Source organism: Schistocerca gregaria, chromosome 2 (genome assembly GCF_023897955.1).
Source record: "Schistocerca gregaria isolate iqSchGreg1 chromosome 2, iqSchGreg1.2, whole genome shotgun sequence".
Classification (NCBI taxonomy): domain Eukaryota; kingdom Metazoa; phylum Arthropoda; class Insecta; order Orthoptera; family Acrididae; genus Schistocerca; species Schistocerca gregaria.
This window is the reverse complement of record NC_064921.1, coordinates 611321979-611344944: the sequence shown is the minus strand read 5'-3', so window position 1 is coordinate 611344944 and position 22966 is coordinate 611321979. Positions and strand designations below refer to the sequence as shown.

The 22966-nt window shown below is 43.6% G+C and overlaps 1 protein-coding gene across 2 annotated transcripts in view; it reads right to left on the bottom strand.

Moving 5' to 3' along the window:
- The window catches only part of LOC126336255 (sialin-like), a 150464-nt gene that overhangs the window by 73287 nt on the left and 54211 nt on the right, over positions 1–22966 (bottom strand). For both annotated transcript variants that reach the window (XM_049999750.1, XM_049999751.1), the window contains exons 3-4: positions 20489–20722; positions 3281–3368 (exon numbers count right to left, since the gene is read on the bottom strand). In XM_049999750.1, coding sequence (XP_049855707.1) covers positions 3281–3368; positions 20489–20722 — 322 coding nt within the window. The remainder of the gene's footprint in view (positions 1–3280; positions 3369–20488; positions 20723–22966) is intronic.

Sequence of the window (22966 nt, the reverse complement as noted above, 5' to 3'; positions counted from 1 at the left end):
TCAGAAGTACACTGAGCTCAAATACCTTAACTGCGACCGGCCGCGGTGGTCTCGCGGTTAAGGCGCTCAGTCCGGAACCGCGTGACTGCTACGGTCGCAGGTTCGAATGCTGCCTCGGGCATGGATGTGTGTGATGTCCTTAGGTTAGTTAGGTTTAAGTAGTTCTAAGTTCTAGGGGACTGATGACCACAGATGTTAAGTCCCATAGTGCTCAGAGCCATTTGAACCATTTGAACCTTAACTGCGACACCTTCGGACTGGCAACAGTTTGTACGCCAGGGCCGCTTCAAGGAACTGATCGAAGTAAATGATATGCAACTGACAGATTTCAAAGACTTTGCAAGTCTTTTCAAGCCATCGCCTTTAGTTAAACGGCCAACCAAAAGTTTATTACCAGAAAAGTATTTGTTTAGCCAAATTGTACATTTATAAGTTCGAGCAGAGAATTGAGGTTCAGTGTTGCATAAAAAACAAAAAACATCCGATCGTACATTTCAAGATACTGATGTACATCGGCGAAAAAGAGGGGCAGCCTGGCCTGAAGAACTTTATGCTGTGCGAAAAAGTGCGGACCCACAGCCTGCAGAAAAGCATAAAGATTGACAAAAGCTACTAAGGTGGGTGCCTCAATGTTTTCACTATTTCTACAAAAGTGTACTACAGACTTTTTTCGTTGCGACAGTGACTGTAATGGGCTATGGCAGCAGACGACCGACACGAGTGCCTCTGCCAACAGCACGAAATTGCCTGCAACGCCTCTCCTCAGCTCGTAAACCTAGACGACTGGAAGCCCGCGGCCTGATCAGATGAGTCTCGATTTCAGCTGGTAAGAGCTGATGATAGGTTTCAAGTGTGGCGTAGACCCTACGAAGCCATAGACCCAACTTGTCAACAAAGCACAGTGCAAGCTGATGGTGGCTCCCTCTCGTCCAATTGGCCCTATGAGACTAAGCAGCCATATGCTTCATTTTCCGAAACAATGATGGAATTTTTAAGGACAGCAATGCGACATGTTACGGGGCACAATTGTTTGCGACTAGTTTGAAGAACATTCTGCACTATTTGAGCGACTGGTTCTGGCCACCCACATCGCCCGGCATGAATTCCATGCAGCATTTATGAGACATAGTAGAGAGATGAGTTCGTGCACCGGCAACACTGTCGCAATTATGTATGGCTGTAGAGGCAGCATGGCTCAATATTTCTGAAGGGGACTTCCAACGACTTGACGAGTCCGTGCCACGACGAGTTGCTGCACAACGCCGGGCAAAAGGAGGTCCGGCACGATATTAAGAGGTATTCTTAAACTTTTGTCACCTGCGTGTATGTTACTATGAAGGAAAGAAGTGCTCATTATAATAACATTTTATTTCCTTTAAGTGTAACTCCCATTCCTCTCGTGTATATTTGTGCTTCACTTTTCGTTATTGACATTTACATCTCTCTCACTTCTCTCATTAGATGCATGAAGTTGCCGTCAAAAATCACTCATTTTTGTAATTTTTACAGCTTTCGCTATAGACCTACTTTAATACAGGTGAGAACTCCACAATTAACAAACTGAAAGCGTTCCTATGGGACAATTGTGTTGATTATGAGATTTGGTACAGTGTCAAGCACCTAGAACACACGGTCGGATGTGAATGTAACTTCGTACACGTATACACCATCGGCGGGTATGTAAATGATTAGTTTTGCAATTCTCTGTGACACGTAGAACGCCCGCAAGAGTGAATTAGTGTTGTTCATATTTAGTGTTCTTACCGGGCCTGGTAGGTTGTATAAGGTCGTGAACAGCGTCACGCATATGCCGTGTGCTCGTGCGAGACGGCGTTATTAGTACCTGACAGAGTTTGAAAGGGATCTTACTGAGGTCTCCATTTAGCCGGCTGGGTGAATTGTGCAGTATTCGGACTTGTGGAGCATTCTGGTGTGACACTAGCCCAATGTTGGACTACAAGGGAACGTGAGGGCGCTCATATTGGGCGTCAGGGTTCCGATCCACCACGTTAGACCACCACAAGGGAGGATCACTGTATTGTGCGCCAAGCACATCGTAACCCCTTCACATATGCGAATGTCATCTCCAACAAGTAAAGCATCCTCTGCAAAGTCTTCTGCCATCCCGCACCGTTTGACGGAGACTAACAGCAGCCGTACTAGGAAATTATCGCCTTGTACGTAGACTGCCGTTAACATCACGACACAAACGGCTGCATATGGGATGGAGTCGTCACAGGAAGGAGAGATCTCATTCTCCCAGTGTTTTCGGGTGGCACAGTAATGTTCCTTCTGGCCTCGTGGTATGGGGAGCCATCCAGTATGACTAGAAGTGATTGAGGGAAATCCTGACGGCGCAACGGTACGTCACGGACATCCTGTGCCCTCGTGTGTTATTCCTCCTGCGCCAGAACCGTGATGCCATTTTTCATGACACATATTTCAATGAGCTGTTGTGGTACTCCCAAGACCCTATCTGCCCACATAGAACATGTTTGGGACCAGCTCGGGCGTTAACTCTGATCCAGTGCCAGTGTCCAAAGATATCAACGACCAGCTACAACAGTTGTGGACAAGCTTGCCTCAGGAAAGGATACAACGGCTTTGTGTTATCCTTTCCAACCTTATCATTGCAATCATCCATGTCAGAGGGGTCCATCTTCATACTGATAAGTGAGCCCACATTACCAAGTTCTTTGTAAATCTGGCTCTATTTTGTAGTCCCTGAAATAACAGAATGTTCCCTCAACCTATGATATTTCATATCGTTTCCTCCTCTCACTCTGGGCGCTTCACTTTTTTTTATCAGGAATTTCAATTATCTTTCCGGCTGCACTTACGTTCTCTCCCCCCCCCCCCCCCCCCCCACGCCTGCCCCCTCCCCCGTGCTCACCACCCTCTCTTGTCTTCTGCCGGAAGAAATGGGCTGTGTCCTTGATGTCGTCCAACAATGACGCGCGTCCGTATCACAGGCGCCAGGAGCTCGTTACAGCGAAGAGTTTATCTAGATAACTTCGTGATAATTGGACATTATCCGCGAAATATGCGTCACTGTGCAAGATAAACAGTGTGTGTTGCCATATCGCCTGTAGGACTGATAGTTGTTAGAACTGGGAATGTATAGAAACGTATTTACAAGTAACCTACTATTTGAACTGCAGAAAACTCGTTATAAAATTACAAAATAAATTACAGTCATAGGAAATGTGAGGAGTGCTACAGCTTGAAAAATCGAGTGGAAATTATCGCTACATTAAATATCTTTGCTTAATATTAATACCTGAAAATAAAAATCCTGAGAATTTTGACCTCTCCTTTGGATGAAACCACTTGGATACCATAGCCTGGAGAGACGGAATAACAACACCCTGAAAAAAGGAAACAGAATTCAAATGCTTGCTCGATTGTTTTTAACGAATATTTTTTTCAAAACTTCGATGTATAATGTACTCTCAGCACTAATGTAAATAAATGTAAACGTACCATTAATAGATGACAGCTTACTGTAATTGTAAACCAGTTCCAAAATATCACGTCTAATATTCTTATTCAACAGTTGCGTCATTACTGAACCGTCTAAAAAAACATGTATGGTGTTTTTCCTCATTATCTGACATTATTATTGCTAGGGTTGGAACTTTAATAGTGGCCAACTATTTATTTGCAGCTCGTACGAAATATATACACGTTCCAAAGTTTTACTGACCTTCAAAGTAGTCACCAGCGTTGTTCAAAATGGTTCAAATGGCTCTGAGCACTATGGGACCTAACATCTGAGGCCATCAGTCCCCCAGAACTTAGAACCACTGAAACCTAACTAACCTAAGGACATCGCACACATCCATGCCCGAGGCAGGATTCGAACCTGCGACCGCAGCAGTCGCGAACTCCGGACTGAAGCGCCTAAAACCAGCAACGTGTAAAACTCGTTGCCAGCGATGTGAAAGTCGTAGGATATTCGTAGCAGTACCTCTTGTGTTGACAGTTCAAGCGGCGCGGTCTATTGCGCGAGGAATTTGTAGCAGTTCCGAAGCGAATGCCGTGAAGTGTTTCCTTCAGCTAAGAAATCGAGGTGAACTTAAGAATGCTTAACTCAGGGGAGTGTAGTAGATGGTATAGCACTTAGCAGCCCCATCAGTCAAACAAATCAGTAACAAATGACTCACGGGTTCGCTGCCGGGTGACGTCGTCGACCACCGCCGATATTTCGACAGGAGCACACCCTGCCACTCTCAAGGCACAACTACAGTATCCTACGACTTCCACATCACTGGCAATGCGTTATAAACAATGCTGGTGACTACTCTGAAGGTCAGTAAAACTTTGAAACACGTATCTATTTTGTACTAGCTACAAATAAATACTTGCCACCATTAAAGTTCCAACTCTAGATTGTCAAAATCCACTGAAGCACAAAAGCTTATGCACTACTTAACCTAACTTAAACTAACTTATGTTAAGGACGACACACACACCCATGCCTGAGGGACGACTTGAACCTCCGACGGGGGAGCCGCTAGGACCGTGACAAGACACCTGGGACCACGCGGCTACCTTGCGCGGCTTAGCTCTCCTGCAACGTGTCTAGCACAGTCTGTGCCTGTTTCCACTCTTTGATGATGGAACATCCTGCGTCTGGCAGCTAAATTACCTGTTGTGCAGGTGTAGACATTTATTTGTTAAGGATGTCCCAGAAAGAGAAAGAAAGGGAGTGTTTTTCTGTTTTTATTCATCTTTCCGTACTCGTTACTCAGAAACAACTCGACAACCACTAATATTTCCAGACGAACGAATTGTGTACGTCATATATATTTGTCGCATCTGTCTTTAATAGTGTGTCAAGTTATCACTATGAGACTTTCCACATTCGTGTGGAAATCTTATAAACACGGTCAGTGTCAGTGTTGTTGTTGTTGTTTTTATTATCTTTTAAACCTTTATGCTTCAGTCCGAAAGTATGTCTATGGTGGACGCAGTCACCAAGTCCCAACAATACGCAACTGCAAGAGATGAACTCTTTAAACAAACTTATGCAACTGTTGTAAGTAGTCAATCATACATTTGGGAACATATAGCACTTCATTATTAGCACTTGTTTCACAGCTGACTTTTCGGTAGTCTTCAGACGTACAGTTTGAAACCTAACTTCCAACGGCCACAGTTTTTGTACGCTTCCTACACTACTGGCCATGCAAATTGCTAAACCGCGAAGATGACGTGTTACAGACGCGAAATTTAACAGACAGGAAGAAGGTACTGTGATATGCAAACGATTAGCTTTTCAGAGCATTCACACAAGGTTGGCACCGGTGGCGACACCTACAACGTGGTGACACGAGGAAAGTTTCCAAACGATTTCTCACTCACAAACAGCAGTTGACTGGCGTTGCCTGGTGAAACGTTGTTGTGATGCCTCGGGTAAGGAGGAGAAATGCGTACCATCACGTTTTCGACTTTGATAAAGGTCGGATTGTAGCCTGTCGCGATTACGGTTTATCGTATCGCAACACAGCTGCTCGCATTGGTCGAGATCCAATGACTGCTGGCAGAGCATGGAATCGGTGGTTTCAGGAGGGTAACATCGAACGCCGTGCTGGACCCCAACGGCCCCGTATCACTAGCAGTCGAGATGACAGGCATCTTATCCGCATGGCTGTAACGGATCGAGCAGCCACATCTCGATCCCTGAGTCAACAGTGAGGACATTGGAACACAACAACCATCTGCACGAAAAGTCGACGACGTTTGCAGGAGCATGGACTATCAGTTCGGAGACCATGGCTGCGGTTACCCTTGACGCTGCATCACAGACAGGAGCGCCTGCGATGGTGCACTCAACAACGAACCTGGGTGCACGAATGGCAAAACGTAATTTCTTCGGATGAATCCAGGTTCTGTTTACAGCATCATCATGGTCGCATCTGTGTTTGGCGACATCGCGATGAACGCGCATTCGAAGCGTGTATTCGTCATCGCCATACTGGCGTATCACCCTGCGTGATGGTATGGGGTGACATTGGTTACACGTCTCGGGCACCTCTTGTTGGGATTGACGGCACTTTGAACAGTGGACGTTACATTTCAGATGTGTTACGACCCGTGGCTCTACCCTTAATTCGATCCCTACGAAACCCTACATTTCAGCAGGATAATGCACGACCGCATGTTGCAGGTCCTGCACGGGCCTTTCTGGATACAGAAAATGTTCGACTGCTGCCATGGCCAGCACATTCTCCAGATCTCTCACCAATTGAATACGTCTGGTCAATGGTGGTCGAGCAACTGGCTCGTCACAACACGCCAGTCACTACTCTTGATGAACTGTGGTATCGTGTTGAAGCTGCATGGGCAGCTGTACCTGTACACGCCATCCAAGCTCTGTTTGACTCAATGCCCAGGCGTATCAAGGCCTTTATTACGGCCAGAGATGTTTGATTCTGGGTACTGATTTCTCAGGATCTATGCACCCAAATTTCGTGAAAATGTAATCACATGTCAGTTGTAGTATAATATATTTGTCCAATGAATACCCGTTTATCATCTGAATTTCTTCTTGGTGTAATGGCCAGTAGTGTAGCTACTTTACTGATAAAAGTCAATGATAATGCTGCATCCTCAGGTATGTACATTGTACATAATCCCGTTCTTTTGTTATTTAGGATTGCAAGGTGCCGATTATCTGGGAAGCAACCATTACACTAAGAAGGTAATAAATTATTGGGACAATATAAATTATCATATCTTACGAAAATAAAATGATTATGTGTATTTCTCTGCTGCACGTATAGTGACATGGACGATTTGATATGGCAGTAAACACAAATACCTGAATTTACAACGTAGGAAGAACAATTTCAGTTATTGCATTTAACTGCACAGTCTACAGACGACAGTGTGATTTTCCTAGGGAATCTACAGAAATCCGTACGTGGATCCAACTAGTGGCTGCAGAGGAGTGAAGAGGATTCCAGGGAAGCGACTGAAACGGTTCGTGTAGAAAACCAAATGGCTAAATGCTGCCTACTGATTCCGTACAGAAACAGATATTTTATGTGAATTAGAAGAACATTAATGAACAGCGCCAGTGTGTCACAGAATGAATTATTATGAGTGATGAAAGGGATATATTGCTCATATTTATGTGTATAAGTCAGTACTGACCTATCCCCATATGAGAAATTGATAACATTTCTACAAGCTTTTAAATCTATGGTAGCAATTAAGAAGTAAATGTGTTTGTTGCTGGTTATAAAACCACGTGTGTCTGACTCATTTTTCTTCGCAGGGAATGTTATCACATGAGACGTATTAATTAATGCCTCAACACACAGCGAAAAAAATAGAACAAGTGCTCATTTTCCATCAAGCATAAGAGAGTCTAAAAGTAAAGTGCAATACTGTAGAAATGCCAGGAATGGTTCAAAAGTGGTTCAAATGGCTCTGAGCACTATGGGACTTAACATCTGAGGTCATAAGTCCCCTAGAACTTAGAAATATTTAAAACTAACTAACCTAAGGACATCACACACGTCCATGCCCGAGGCAGGACTCGAACCTGCGACCGTAGCGGTCGTGCAGTTAGAGACTGAAGCATCTAGAACCGCTAGGCCGCTGCCAGGAATGGTCGTCCATCGTCGGCAGATAACATTTTCTGTGAATGACCACTCCATTCGTCGAATCTCTCAGTGCGTGGATACTGTGGAATTCTGCCTGGGGTGAGACAAAAATACCTCCAGGTTGCAAGAAACGACATGCCGAATTAGAAAGGTACTGAGAACACTCCACAGGAATTATTTGAGAAGTCTTCTGGGTCACGTGACTTGCACCTATATATCTGTTATATTACATGTCCAGTTTCTATAGAGCGCATGGAAGGTTTTGGAAGACTCTCGAAGTTTCCTCTTTAAGTAGGTTATACTGTTATGTATTTATAATCAGTATGCTTAAAATTTAAAGTTATGAAATCTTCCAGTAAATTTTAATCGATTTTGTCTGTGTCATTAGCGGGGAAATTTGTAAAATTTCATCTTAGTTGAATTTTTGTTTGGTACTGTCCCAGTTGTCTTTCAACACTTGGAGGCATTTAACGTCATACTTGAAATGGAGCTCCCAATTCATGAGGCGTTAATGCGACAAAAGTGCACCTGATGGTTACCTCAAGGAAAGAACAGCTCATCACGTGATTGTATGTTGTCATGCCGATACTAGCAAAGCTCTTGCAATGGAGTGCTTTTATTCATCATGAGATTGATAAACTGACATTGAAGAACGAGGAAGATTATCAGTACTCACGTTGTTATTATCTAGTGTAACATTACTTAACCATCGAAGCATGAAACGTTAAAGCTACAAACGCGGTGGGCCTTTAATCACGAACTGTGCTTCGATTTATATTCCTATGTTGATTTAGTTTCTCATTGTTGTTCTTTCAGATGGATGCTACACTTGCTTCTCGGTTAAGGCTATCGGAAGTTTTCTTTTCTTTACAACATAAAACGTAGATCTATTGCAATGATTGTTCACGCTGCTTTGTTTCTATTATTACGTTCAAATCCTCTTAAAACAAATAGTTTGCAATATTCGACTGGTTTACTTTCACGAATAATCACATATTTCTATCCCACTACTTGTGGTTGACCTTGGTGTCTTTTTCATGAAAAAAAAAACAGGTATGAAACTCTCCTCATTCCAAAATAAACTTTCTGTTCCTAACAATGAGTGAAACTCGAACGTATACTTTTTCATAAGTGATCAACAAAACGATTTGAAGTACAGTGATAGTCCTAAGAGACATTCTGCTAACGCAATTATAAGGATACAAAATACACCTGGAAATATCGTGCATCGTTTTCCTCAGTCGGAGCCAATACAGGATGTGCAGTCAGGGACAGAATTCGCGTGACCCGTCGCCTTTTCTTATACTGAATTGCAAAGGTTTACTGTCTGTTACATAGCATAACAAACAAACAGAAACAGTACTACCAAAATACTGCCGTTTCCCAGGTTTCGCTACTGCACCTTCAAGGAAACAACAAGTGAAATACCAACTGGGCCGTATTTAGAAGTTAAAAAAAGATCAATTTTGTGATGTGCGCCTGGTATGGAATGCTGCGGAGATTGTAAACGGATTTACTAACTGATCCGCTATTTTATTTTTCACACAGCGTTTTTAGCTCGTCACTGCTGACACATTCTTCTCTACATCCCTGTCATCATAGTTTCAGTGAATAACAGTTGAGATGCTACAAAATAAACGAAGAGTCTCACTACTGCTAGCGCTCTGTCGAAATCTTGGAATTTCATTGGGGTGGTGGTCACAATCTCGGCAAAACTTGGCTAGCTTTCAAACATACGATTCCAACCACTACCTCACCAGAAATTTAGGCCAAATCCACCCAACCCCAGAAGCTAATTTCCTTAAAGCTAACACCAAACCTATACATACATCACAACTCTAACACAACATCATCAGCTAAACACTTAAAATTAGGATCCATCCATTCCATCATTTCGCTACCGTCATCATGAGACAGATGGCGGGGATCAAAACTGATCCGATCCTTCGCTTACAGCGGTAACCGACCCATCAGACCACCTAGAGACTGGAGAGAACTCACAATCATTACCGTCATTGATGGATGGCTTGAAGATTTTCCAAAACTTGAGAGAGAAATTAGCGTTTCAATTTAGAAGCACTCTGCCTCCTGCCTCCAGAGGCAACGGTCTTGCTGGCATCCTCGCGGACCACATACGCGAAGATGGGCCCAGCACGCCGCTAACTGCCGCTCACATTTGGTGAGACTCGGCCAGCAAGGTGTTTCCGTGGGATAGTTCAGGGTCACGATATTTGTTAACTCTGCAGAGTTAGTTGTTTCGCTAACTGATGGCAGCACTTAGTTGTTTAATTTATAGGATGTACTTTGCGTCTGGGAACAGTATTTGTTCTTCTGAGTTCACTTCTCATTAACATTTTTTTGATCCTAAAATTGCTACCAAGATCGGGAGTATACATAACTGTTCCCTACCTTGGCATTCATTGCTATCTCGTTGTAGATCTTCCACCTGAATGCTCGTTAAGGGAAATAAACAGTATCTTTTATAAGTGTGCATTTTCATTTAATAGTTAGATGCCTCCCTTAACTAAAATTTGCTGTCGTTTGGTGGTTGACCTGTGTACTTCATGCATGACTATTAACTTGTAAAGGTTGGCCCACACCTGTTAAATTCAGACTTAATAAGATATTATCAGCTGCGCAACTGTTTATGACATTTCAAAAGTAAATTCTCATGACTGCATACGGATATTAACTCCATTATCCGATCATGAGGACTTTAATTTTGCATCTCAGGAGTACGCACACAACAACCACAACCAAACCATTCCTTGGAGGAATCTGGCAAACTATTGTTGGTTCTGGAAGGCCACAGGTCACACTGTTCTGGAGTCAGTCTTCTTAATTTTGCAGCTGAGAATCACATTATTCTCTTCTTCCTACCTAGCTATACCACGCAATACTTGTAACCCCTAGATCAGGCCTCCTTCAAGCCCTTAAAACATTTTGGCAACACGCTATCAACAGTTGTGTTCACCGTCCAGACCGCAAAGTTACTCGTCTGCAGTTTGGAAAACTGTTGAGTTCTGCAAGGACTGTTGCTCCAGCTGTGAATAACGGCATTCTTGCATTTTCGGCCTGTGAGGTTTCTCCACATCACACATATAAAATCCCAGACCACGAAATTGCAGCACCCGACAATTGGAAATAGCAGCAAACGTAACACCGACATGCAATGTAGAGCAGTCTAGTAATTTTGCTGTACCATCCACAAGCCGTGTTTCAAAGCCTGCGTCTGCCCGACCACCAACCACTCTTAAAGCAGCGGAAGGTATATGCAATGCAGGACTATCCATAAGTCGTGCAGAACAATCTAATAGTTCCTCTTTTGATGACGTAAGTCTTATTCCTAAAACTTCAGCATTTAGGTCAACCAAGAGGAAAACGCAAATTTGACAGGTTATAACGAGCAGTGCCAAAAGACGGCAGATGAGAGACAAAAGCGCAAAAAACAGGTCAAAACGCCGTATTCTGCTAAGGAAGAAGTTGAGACTGCCAAGCAATTCATCTTCAAACAGTGAGAAATCTTTGCATCTGAGTAACACAAGTGGAGAGAATGGCAGCGATGATATTTGTCTTGCCAGTAAGTGCTCCTTTCATGACAAAAAGGACCTATGGTTACATGAGGACTGTGGAAATGGCAGTGACTATTGAAATATTTTTAAAACATGGCTCAGGTAGCACTGAACAGCAAATGAAAGGATTAATCTAGGGTTGGGAGAGGAGACTAGACAGCGAGGTCATCGGTCTCATGGGCTTAGGGAAGGGCGGGGAAGGAAGTCGGCCGTGCCCTTTCAAAGGAACCATCCCGGCATTTGCCTGGAGCAATTTAGGGAAATCACAGAAAACATCAATCAGGATGGCCGGACGCGGGATTGAAACGTCGTCCTCCCGAATGCGAACCCAGTGTGTTACCCACTGCGCTACTTCGCTCGGTCATTGATCTAGCAATAACCAGTTTCAAACTGACAGACTGTTCTTCTTTGTATTTCTCATAGTCAAAAGAAATTAGTTTTGCTGTGTTATACTTAATTGCTTTCTAAATTTTGTTTCTTTCACACAGTTGCATCTTCCCCAGTACAGTGCCATCTTACCCAAACATCAGTGGAAAATGCCAGCTGAGCAGTGCTTTCAGTATCACAATTTGTCTATCATTTATTCATATATTTACTGTTTATAACGCCAGTGCAGTTAAATACAGAATCATACTGTAAATCAAACGGAATTTAAGTCTTTTAGATGGGAGGTTCAACCGTCATGGAAGAAAATTCCCGAACTATGACGTCTTCCCCCGACTTACCTTAAGTTTTGCAACAATTATTTTTCTTAAAAATAAGAGCACTAGTTGCACTTTTATTTTCCAGTGGTTATCTGAACAGTATTTATAAACAAGGCACAGTGGAGTAAACTATATGAAAAAATAACAATCAACATCATCAAAACAAGCACAGTAAAATAAATTATGTATAACAACTCGTCCACAAACATCTTCAAAACGTCACGGTAAAATAAATGATCTAGTATAACAATTCGCAAACAATTTAAGAAAGTAACTTGTATGACGTGAACTTAAGAGTCTGTTAGAAGAAAAACTGGTGAGACATGTGAAGAGGCAGTACAGAGTGATAAACAGATTACACAGCGTAAGTTTAAATTATAACCTGAAGGTATCAACAACAAAAACAAAAGCTATCTTTTTAGGAAAATATCCTAGAAGAACTTAATTAATCATCAGTAACATAATGATAATACATGTGTCCCATGTCCAGTATCTGGATACGGTAACTTTTGAAGAAGAGAAAGACAAAAATAAGAAAATTAACGCCTGTTAACATGTATGTGGCGTGATAAAAGGAAGAAGAGGCAAAACCAGAAGAGAAACCCAAATGAAATCTGTAAGTCATGGCACTACTCACAGTACAGTATGGAGCAGAAAGTTGGACATTAAAAGTCTTACGACAATTTGAAACATCAAAAATGATGTTCCTTACATTAATGAAAGGCTGTACGAGGGAAGACAAAGTAATAAATGAAGAAATAAGAAAAGACCTGGGAGTAAAGCCATTCAATGGAAAAGCAATCCAACGAAGGACTGGTAAGAATAGGTACTGCGAATTTACTTCAGAGAATCCCTCGACTAGCGATGGAATATAATCCCATTGGAGGAGGGAGTGTGTGAAAGTCTAGCAAGAGATGGTAAGGCCATAAGGACTAAGCCTGGATTGGCAGAAGAAGAAGAAGAAGAAGAAGAAGAAGAAGGACATGATGATGATGATGAAGAAAGATGAGAGTTTTATAACTAATATATTATTTCGGAACCATACTGGAATACATTCAGCTATTAGGAAAACAAAGTAAAGTAGTATCTCAGGTTCTTGCTCTACATTATTGCTGTGAGAGCATTATTTTTGGCGTACAAGTATCCACAAACTTCACCAGAAACTAGAATTTGTGGATTCCAAAGAAGCTTAAGGCAAACAGATCTCTCTGTATGGTTGACTCCCAGACAGAAAACATCTGGATTTAGTGTTCAAATCAGCAATAAAAACGACGAGGGTAGTCGTCGAAACATCATGAGTCGAAAATCAATCACTGAATCTAATCTGGCTGGATGCCCAAATTTCACCTACTAGACATTGCACTGACATGATTGTGGTGTCACGACAGAGTTTTAAAAATAATGCACACTTTTAGTAATTACTACTTACGAATAACGATGGCATAATTTCCTGTATCACTAAATAAAGATGAGATTAGAATCCTTGTTTGCATTCAAAAGTGCGAATGTTAACGTTTCTCAGCTGAGATATGACATTCGATTCCGTCTTCTCCCATCAGAGAAAGAGGGTGACAAAATTTTTGTTCGTCAGTTCTTATAGTTGTATCAAAATATAATGAAACGTTCGTAGCAAGTATGATTCTTTGGTGTCTGTGAAGTCAAATGAAAACACAAGACGGCTAGTAACACATGTAAATGATCTTTCACCATTTAAAAGTATTTTTTCCATCGGAATCAGAACAGAAAGCGGTAGATTCTGAACGTTTCGCTTTAAAATAAGAGTACGAATGTGTCGAATACGTCATTGTAAAACAACAGTTCCTTTTTGAGTTATTTGTTTCATGATGTACTTGCATAACATAAACAAACAATGTTTATCCGAACTTAAGCTCTCCAAATTCCGTTGGTATTTCTTTGGCTGTAAATGCACAATCACAATATTTGATAGTAGGTAGTAATCGTAATAATCCTTGGATTTACCTAAAGTTATTTACGGAAACAATGGGAACACTTCACTAGGATCTAAACCCTGACCCTACCGAAAATAGACCGTATTGCTTCGTCACATTTCCTGCATTATTGTGAGCATAACTGCTAATAATTTCACTTCGTTACATTATAATTATGTTACAGCATCTAATTCGTTCCCTCGTATAACGCTTTCATCTGCTTTACCTGTCCTAGGTGAGAAGTACCCGTTGCTGTTAACCTACCGGTTCTAAAATGCAACAATGACAGATTAGTCTTACTATACGTAATAAATAAATGCGTTACTGAACTAATTGGGGTTTGTCATACTTGAAGCTGCTATTAAAACCGATATTTCCATCTATAATCTGTCCATAACGCAGCTGCCGACAGAAAAACAAATTTCGTGTTATTCCTTAATCAATTAAGCTACAGTGTGAAATGTACGAGGACATGCTGAAAAGTAATGCCTCCGAACATCTTATGTGAAAACTGTTAAAGGTTTTTAGATAAAAGAAACGTTATTAACATTCTACATATTTATTCTTCATGTCTACATATATATAAGGGGCGTTCAAAAAGAAACGAGCCGGAGGCATAATTACAGAAACCAGTACCTGTATGTTAGAAGTATTGACCCTGGCTGTTGAGACATATGGCGGTGAATGGCTGTCTCATAAAATTCCAGGGGCTGCGATATTTACGAGTTCCGCACATACAGCTGGACATCGTCGTCCGAAGTGAATCGTTTGCCACTCAGAACCTTTTTAAGGGGTCCAAAAATGGCGTAATGACAGGGAGAGAGGTCCGGACTGTATGGAGGGTGGCCACGAACCTCCCACTTGAATTTCTGCAGGAGTGTCGCGACTGTGTTGTCAATACGAGGCTTGCTTTGTCGTGGAGCAGAATGACATCACGGGTGAGATTGTCTGGTAGTTTTGATTTGATCGCTTGGCGAAGGATGGTCAGGGTTTGCGAGTAACGCTAGGCGTTTGCTGTTGTCCCGTGCTGCAGGAAGTGAATCAGAAGGAGGCCATCTTAGTCAAAGAAGAACGTGAGCATAACCTTTCCTGCACTTGTGTGAATGGCCATGGCTTTTATTGGTGGTAGTGACCCTGGATGTTTCCATTGGAGATTTTTTTGTTTTGATTCTGGTCCGAACCATGACTTCTCTCCAGCCACCACTCGCGCCAGGAACGCATTCCCCTCGGGAACATAGCGCTGTAGATGAACAAGACAGTGGGCCACTCGACATGCTGGCTGGTGTGGCTGAAGACTGGGGTACTCATTGGGCACACACCTTGTGCATGTGCAGTCGTTCCTCCATGATAGTGAGAACACTTCCGACGCTCAATCCGACCACGGCGGCTATGGCTTTCACTGTCGCTCAGCGGTCCTTGGTAATGAGTGCATCCATCAGCTGGACGATGTCATCGGTAATGCAGTGTGGTGCTCCAGACCGTGCATCTTCGGCTAACGACACCTGTCTTTCCCTGAAGCGCTTGTGCCACGCCGTGACCCTTGCAAGGGACATGCAGTGTTCGCTGTACACTTCTGACATTCGTCGATGAATGTCCGTTCCTCCTACTCCTTCCGCTGTCAGAAAGCGAACCAACACCTCTTTGCTCTTCTCTTGATGCATACATGTCACTGTTCGCAATGGGACTGGCAGCGTTGGACGATTGATGCATGCTACTGCTAGCTCTGTGTGGTCACGTGACGTGCACGCGTGCCCTCTAGCGACGGGCTGTGAACTTCCACGCTCTGGTCGGAACCACACCTCGTTACACAAGCCGTGATATTACCCTCCTATCACCGGTTTGCGCATTCCAGATTCCGGCTTGTTTATTTTTGAGCGTCACTTACATTTGTGAACATTGTCACCCTAGCGAAGAATACATTTCTGCCAACAAGCAACCAGTTTGTTGATACCGTCCCTTGCAGAATGTTTGAATTTGTTAACGGAACCACAACCTCATCTCTGCTTCCACCTCTTCATCACTACCAAAGCGAAGTGCAGGAAGGTGTTCTTTCAGTTTTGGAAACGGATCAAAATCGGATGGTGCCAAGTCGGAGGGTAAGGAGGATGATCAATAACAATGAAGTCAAGGTGTCTGATTGTTGCAGATGTTAACAGCGTTCATGTGTGATCTGGCATTGCCACGCTGACGGAGAGGGTGGTCCCCCTGTGGACGACCTCTCCGAATCCGAAATTCGATTACAGCACGCTGTTTCTCACGCACCGCCAGGTTACAAGCTACAATTCGCAGCTGTCTACATGCAGCTGCAAACATGGAGACATGAAGAATAAAGATAAGAATGTTAATAAAGTCTGTGTTATTGAATAAGTTTTAAAGGTTTTCACATTAAAAAATCAGATGAATTACTTCTCAGCACGTCTCCGTTTAAAGGATAAACATCTGCCTTCAGTCATAACGTTGGTTTTATTAAAAAAAGTACATTTCGAGCATGGAGGTCCATCTTCAGTGGATTACGGTACTGGACATCAAGGCGAGCCTTCTGTGCTCAACATGAATCCTGTTTTACTAAATAAAAACTGCAATTGTGACTGAAGACTAATATTTTCCTTTATATTTTATAAATATAAATCAATCACGGCTTCGGTGGTGGTTAAATATGCAAGTATTATATGGTATCCCGTACTAATTTACATCGACATCACTGCAATTGCAAATTACGCGAACTGTGTATACTATCTAAATTGAAATGAATGCTACGTCATTAATGTAATTTCAGCTTTGTCACACGTAATTAAGCTCACCATTGAAAGAGCACGATGGTCTCTATGTGGCGCTATACAGGGTGTTACAAAAAGGTACGGCCAAACTTTCAGGAAACATTCCTCACACACAAATAATGAAAAGATGTTATGTGGACATGTGTCCGGAAACGCTTAATTTCCATGTTAGAGCTCATTTTAGTTTCGTCAGTATGTACTGTACTTCCTCGATTCACCGCCAGTTGGCCCAATTGAAGGAAGGTAATGTTGACTTCGGTGCTCGTGTTGACATGCGACTCATTGCTCTACAGTACTAGCATCAAGCACATCAGTACGTAGTATCAACAGGTTAGTATTCATCACGAACGCGGTTTTGCAGTCAGTGCAATGTTTACAAATGCGGAGTTGGCAGATGCCCATTTGATGTATGGATTAGCACGGGACAATAGCCGTGGCGCGGTACGTTTGTATCGAGACAGATTTCGAGAACGAAGGTGTCCCGACAGGAAGACGTTCGAAGCAATTGATCGGCGTCTTAGGGAGGACGCAACATTCCAGCCTATGACTCGCAACTGGGGAAGACCTAGAACGACGAGGACACCTGCAATGGACGACGCAACTCTTCGTGCAGTTGACGATAACCCTAATGTCAGTGTCACAGAAGTTGCTGCTGTACAAGGTAACGTTGACCACGTCACTGTATGGAGAGTGCTACGGGGGGAACCAGTTGATTCCGTACCACGTACAACGTGTGCAGGCACTATCAGCAGCTGAGGGTGGATGCATGTATCCTCGCTAACGGAGGACATTTTGAACATTTCCTGTAACAAAGGGTTTGAAGTCACGCTGGTACGTTCGGTTGCTGTGTGTTTCCATTCCATGATTAATGTGATTTGAAGAGAAGTAGTAAAATGAGGTCTAACATGGAAAGTAAGCGTTTCCAGACACATGTCCACATAACATATTTTTTTGTGTGTGAAAAATGTTTCCTGAGAGTTTGGCCGTACCTTTTTGTAACACCCTGTATATGGCTTAGGACTGGTACTAGCCGGTTATGTGACTGTCCGTCGGTGACGTAAGTTATGGCAGCGAAATAGTGTGTATGAGGCAGTCAATTGCGTGCCATTAGAGAATTAAGAAGTGTGCCGGCCGGAGTGGCGAGCGGTTCTACGCGCTTCAGTCTGGAACCGCGCGACCGCTACGGTTGCAGATTCGAATCCTGCCTCGGGCATGGATGTGTGTCATGTTCGTAGGTTAGTTAGGTTTAAGTAGTTCTAAGTTCTAGGGGACTGATGACCTGAGATGTTAAGTCCCATAGTGCTCCGAGCTATTTGAACCATTTGAAGAATAGGGGGAGGGAGGGGGGGGGTAAGGAAAATGAAGGGATTATTGATATCAGTTACGTCAGGGCACTGTGCAGCATCAGCGACGGGGATCGAAGATGTGTACCAGACCAAGATTGAAACGCGGATCGTGATGACTGGGTGTTGTGTGATGTCCTTAGTTAGGATTAAGTAGTTCAAAGTTCTAGGAGACTGATGACCATAGATGTTAAGTCCCCTAGCGCTCAGAGCCATTTGAACCATTTGAAACGCGGGATCTCCTGCTTACTAGGCACTTTCGTTAACCGCAGCGCCTCCTGGACACAGTGTCTATTGTAATTGCGCGAAATTTCGCTAAACGCCTCTCGGTCGACCCACATACCGCCACCTGTCCCCAGTCCGTATCCATGTTATCCATGCTCGCTGCTTTGAGAAACCCGTAGGAGTTCGGACGTGTCTGAAAGGAGAGACACGGCGCATTCAGATAATTGATTGACCTCGATGGACAATGAATACAACACATTTAGTGCGGGTGTACAGTTACATCCGACCTCCTGCGGGAATCTCAAAGTAGCAAGCTTGGGGCACATGGACATGGAATGCATATAGGTGACGGTAAGTGGCAATGTGGGTCGGCCAAGAGGGGTGCGAAGATAGCACGCTAATTTGCCATGATGACGTTTGGTTTGTCGAGCACTCAACTGGGCGGTCATCAGCGCCCGTGCAAAGTCCCAATATTTTTACCCAGTCCAATCTAGCCACTGTCGCGAATGATGATGATCATGACAAAAGAAACACCCAGACCCCGGGCAGAGAAAATCCCCAAGCCGGCCGGGAATCGAACCCGGGGCCCCGTAATCCAGAGGCAGCAACGCTCTCCACTAGACCACGAGCTGCGGATGCGTATTTGGGATAAACACTGTGTATAGGTGGCGCAGTGGTTAACGCAAGTGCCTTGTAAGCAGGAGATCCCATGTTCGAATCCCGTTTCGGGACACATTTTCCCTCGTCGCCGGCGATGCTGCACTAAGTCCTCATGCAGCTGATATCAGTAGTATTTCCCTTTCCTTTCTCCCCACCCCCTTCCTCCTATAGTTTATATAATGTGTAATTGATCCTCTGCAACTTTCTGTGTCAGCCCTCGCCTTTGCTCGGAGACTAGAAACAGCTGGCCTAGGGAGTTCCTATTCCAACCGTAGGCTGCTGTCAACACCGCAACACAAACGGCTGCGTTTGTAATGGCGCCGTGAACGGGGAGCATGGTGTGCTAATGAATGAAGTCGCGTTTTGTCCAGTTCTGAACGACCGCAGGTGACCACAGTGCCGGCCGAAGTGGCCGAGCGGTTGTAGGCGCTGCAGTGCGGAACCGCGCGACCGCTTCGGTCGCAGGTTCAAATCCTGCCTCGGGCATGGATGTGTGTGGTGTCCTTAGGTTTAAGTAGTTCTAAGTTCTAGGGGACTGATGACTTTAGATGTTAAGTCCCATAGTGTTCAGAGCCATTTGAACGATTTGACCACAGTTGGCGACATGGGGTGAGGCGCCATTCTTCCAGTGTTTCGGAGTGGCAGAGCGATGTTACTTCTGGCGTCATGGTGTGAGGAGCCATTGGGTATAACTTCAGGTGATTTGGACTCGATTGTTTGGGGGGAAGAGACCAAACAACGAGGTCATCGGTCTCATCGGATTAGGGAAGGATGGGGAAGGAAGTCGGCCGTGCCCTTTCAAAGGAACCATTCCAGCATTTGCCTGGAGCGATTTAGGGAAACTTTGGAAAACCTAAATCAGGATGGCAGGACGCGGGATTGACCGTCGTCCTGCCGAATGCGAGTCCATTGGCTACCACTGCGCCACCTCGCTCGGTTCAGGTGGCAGATGGTAATGATTGAGGGAACTCTGACGAGACAACGGTACGTCGCGGACATCTTCCATCGTCATGTGTCACTTCTAATGTGACAATATGGTGGTGCCACTTTCCAGCACGACACCAGTAATCCATACGTAGGACTTGTCTCTAAGAAATGGCTGCGTGCAGTTGAGGTACTACTGTGGCTACTAAAATCGTTAGGTGTGTGATCAATAGAACGAGTGTGCGACCAGCTCGACCGACACCTCTGTCCCAGTGTCAGTACCCAGGGTATGAAGGACCAGTTACAACAGTTGTTGGACAGCTTGCTCCAGGAGAGGAGACAACGGCCTTATGACACACTTCCAAAGTGAGTCAGTGCGTGCGTCCAGGAGAGAGGGAGTGCAACGTCACGTTGGTAAGTAGGCTCATACTATCTAAGTTTTTCTAAATCAGACTCTATATTGTAATCACAAAAATTACAGCGCATACCCTCTCAACTGTTGAAGTTGCATTTCGTTTGCTCCTGCCCTTTAGTTTTCTCCTTTAAGTTTTTTGTCAGGCAACGGAAGCATACCTGGAGAAAGCTGTGGAGAAACTTGAGGAGGCTGTTTTCATGACTTGGTTGTGGTGAGATACACGGTACTAAAGTGATGTCTCCTGTGAGTGACTAATTTGCCGTTTGCGTGGCTTATAGGGTGAGAGGAGAGGAGTGTGCTGACCGAGGCGGCGCCGGCGAGCACCCTCACGGCCATGAAGAGGTAGACGTCCGCGCGCGCGGCCAGCGGGCTGAGCAGCGTGGCGACGCCGCTGAGGAAGACGCCGGGCCCGCACACGTAGCGGCCGCCGTACCGCTCCGCCAGGTAGCCGCCCGGCAGCTGCATCGCCACGTAGCCGTAGTAGTACGACGACAGCACGTAGCCCTGCATCGTCGCGTCCCACGCGAACTCGCCCTCCTGCGTCACACGAAACAGAGGCAGCTCCAAGGGAAATCCTCAAAGTACCGGGTGGTTACAATTAAAGTGCAACTACTGTGGGCTGCAATTATCGTATGGCAGCCGAGTCAGTCACATATGGCCGTGCTGTTGGTCCAATATCTCTGGCAGACGCTCGTCCACGAAGGTCTCGTTCTGTTGAGTGATTAGTATCGAATTAATTTAGTTAATATTACATATTAGACTAGTGCATTTACTTCTTCGCTAGGGTTTCGCTTTTCTGTTCGCATTAAGATCGTAAAGAAAGTATTTTGTAAAGGTCAATAATCGTTAGTTTTATTAACATTTTAGGCATAGAGTGTAGATCTTTATTTTTTGACAAGACTTAGAGGTTAAAAGTTAAATTAATTCGTGTCTGTCATCTAGAGTTTAGGTACTTAATGAAAACTTTCGAAAGTAAGTTGAAAAGTTGGTTTACATTAGCGTTTAGTTACGTATTAGTACAGGCTGCGAAACTTCAGAGCTCTTCTGCCTAGTTATTCGCTTTCTTGTATATCTTGTGTATATTTTTGCATAAATTTTTCTGTAAATCATGTGTGACAAATGTGGTGGTTACCGTAGAAATCTGAAGGGGTGGGGGGGGGGGGGTGTTCTGTGAAGACTGTAGGTTATGATTTCATTGAAGTGAATATAGCGACGAGGAAACGGGGGTAGTTAATGAGGCTCTTCCATAGCAATGTGGATTGTGTAGAAAGGACAAAAAAAAAATCGCTGAACGGGAAGCAAAAATTTGTGCCCTCAAGGCTGAATTAGAAAACGCGAATTTTCAATTACATAGGCTAGGGGAGGAAAGGAGACAGGGTGCTAGGAAAAGGTATCAACCAAAGGGTGAAAAAGGGAAACTGTTGAAAAGACTTTAGAAATTCAGCTAGTAAATCAGTTTGTTGCTAACTGAAGTAGTAGAGGAAAGGCCTCGTCAAGATGTAGTTGAATCTAGGTTGAAGCAGAATGTTAGTTTAAAGGAAAAAGACAGGTCGGGATAAAATCGGAATAGGAAAAGATGAATTCTGCTTCTAGGTAGCAGTCGTGGGACGTGTGTAGGCCAGCAGCTTCAGGAGAAATTAGGTCACAAATTCTGTGAAACCAAGTGCTAGCCAAAGCCAGGTGACAGAGAACTTAGCCCGCCGGGGTGGCCGAGCGGTTCTAGGCGCTACAGCCTGGAACCGCGCGACCGCTACGGTCGCAGGTTCGAATCCTGTTCTGTTGGAGTAGGTGACATCTCTAACAAGATATTAAAACAATGTGGAGCAGTTACAGCTGATGTTCTGAGTCATATATCCATCGCTAACTCAAGGTATTTTCCCAGACAAGTTAAAATATGCGACTGCCAAGCCTCTCTACAAAAAAGGGGACTTCACACATGTCAATAATTACTACCTAGTTTCCTTGCTTACAGCATCTTCAAAAATCGTCCAGAAAGTAATGTACTCAAGAGCGGTTAGCTGTCTCAACAGTAATGGGATACTTAGTAAATCACAGTTCGGATTTCAAAAATGCTGTTCTAATGGAACAGCAATATACAATTTCACTTCCCACACAATAATAGAGTATTTAAACAGTAAAATGTCACCAAAAGGAATTTTCTTCGACTCTTACAAAGCATTTGATCGTGTAAATCAAGACATTATGTTACAGAAATTACAATACTACAATGTAAATGGAACAGCATATGAGTGGTTTAAGTCATATCTACAGAACAGGAAGCAAAAAGTTTCTTTACATGGTGTAAGTGGCTTAAGGAAGCTTCCCACTTCATCTAACTGGGGTGAAATTACATTTGGTGTTCCACAGGGTTCGATCATAGGACCCCTTCTGTTTTTGTTATATGTGAATGACCTCCCTTCTTGTCTGAAACAAGAAGCTAAACTGACAATGTTTGCTGATGATACCAGCATCATTATTAACCCAGTAAAAGAAACTCCAATAGAAAATGATACAAATAATGTATTTGCAAAAGTTATTGATTGGTTTTCTGAGAATGAGCTTGTTCTGAAGTTTGAAAAAAACACCATATATCCAATTTTCTACTGCAAGAAGTACAGTTTCTTGAATAAATATAACACATCAACAGAAGTCAGTAGCCAGGGTAGAACATACTAAGTTTTCAGTTGCACATATAAATGAGAATCTTAATTGGAAAATTCATATTTTGGAACTCCTAAAGCGACTAGGTTCAGCAAGTTTTGCAATTGGAATAATTGCCAA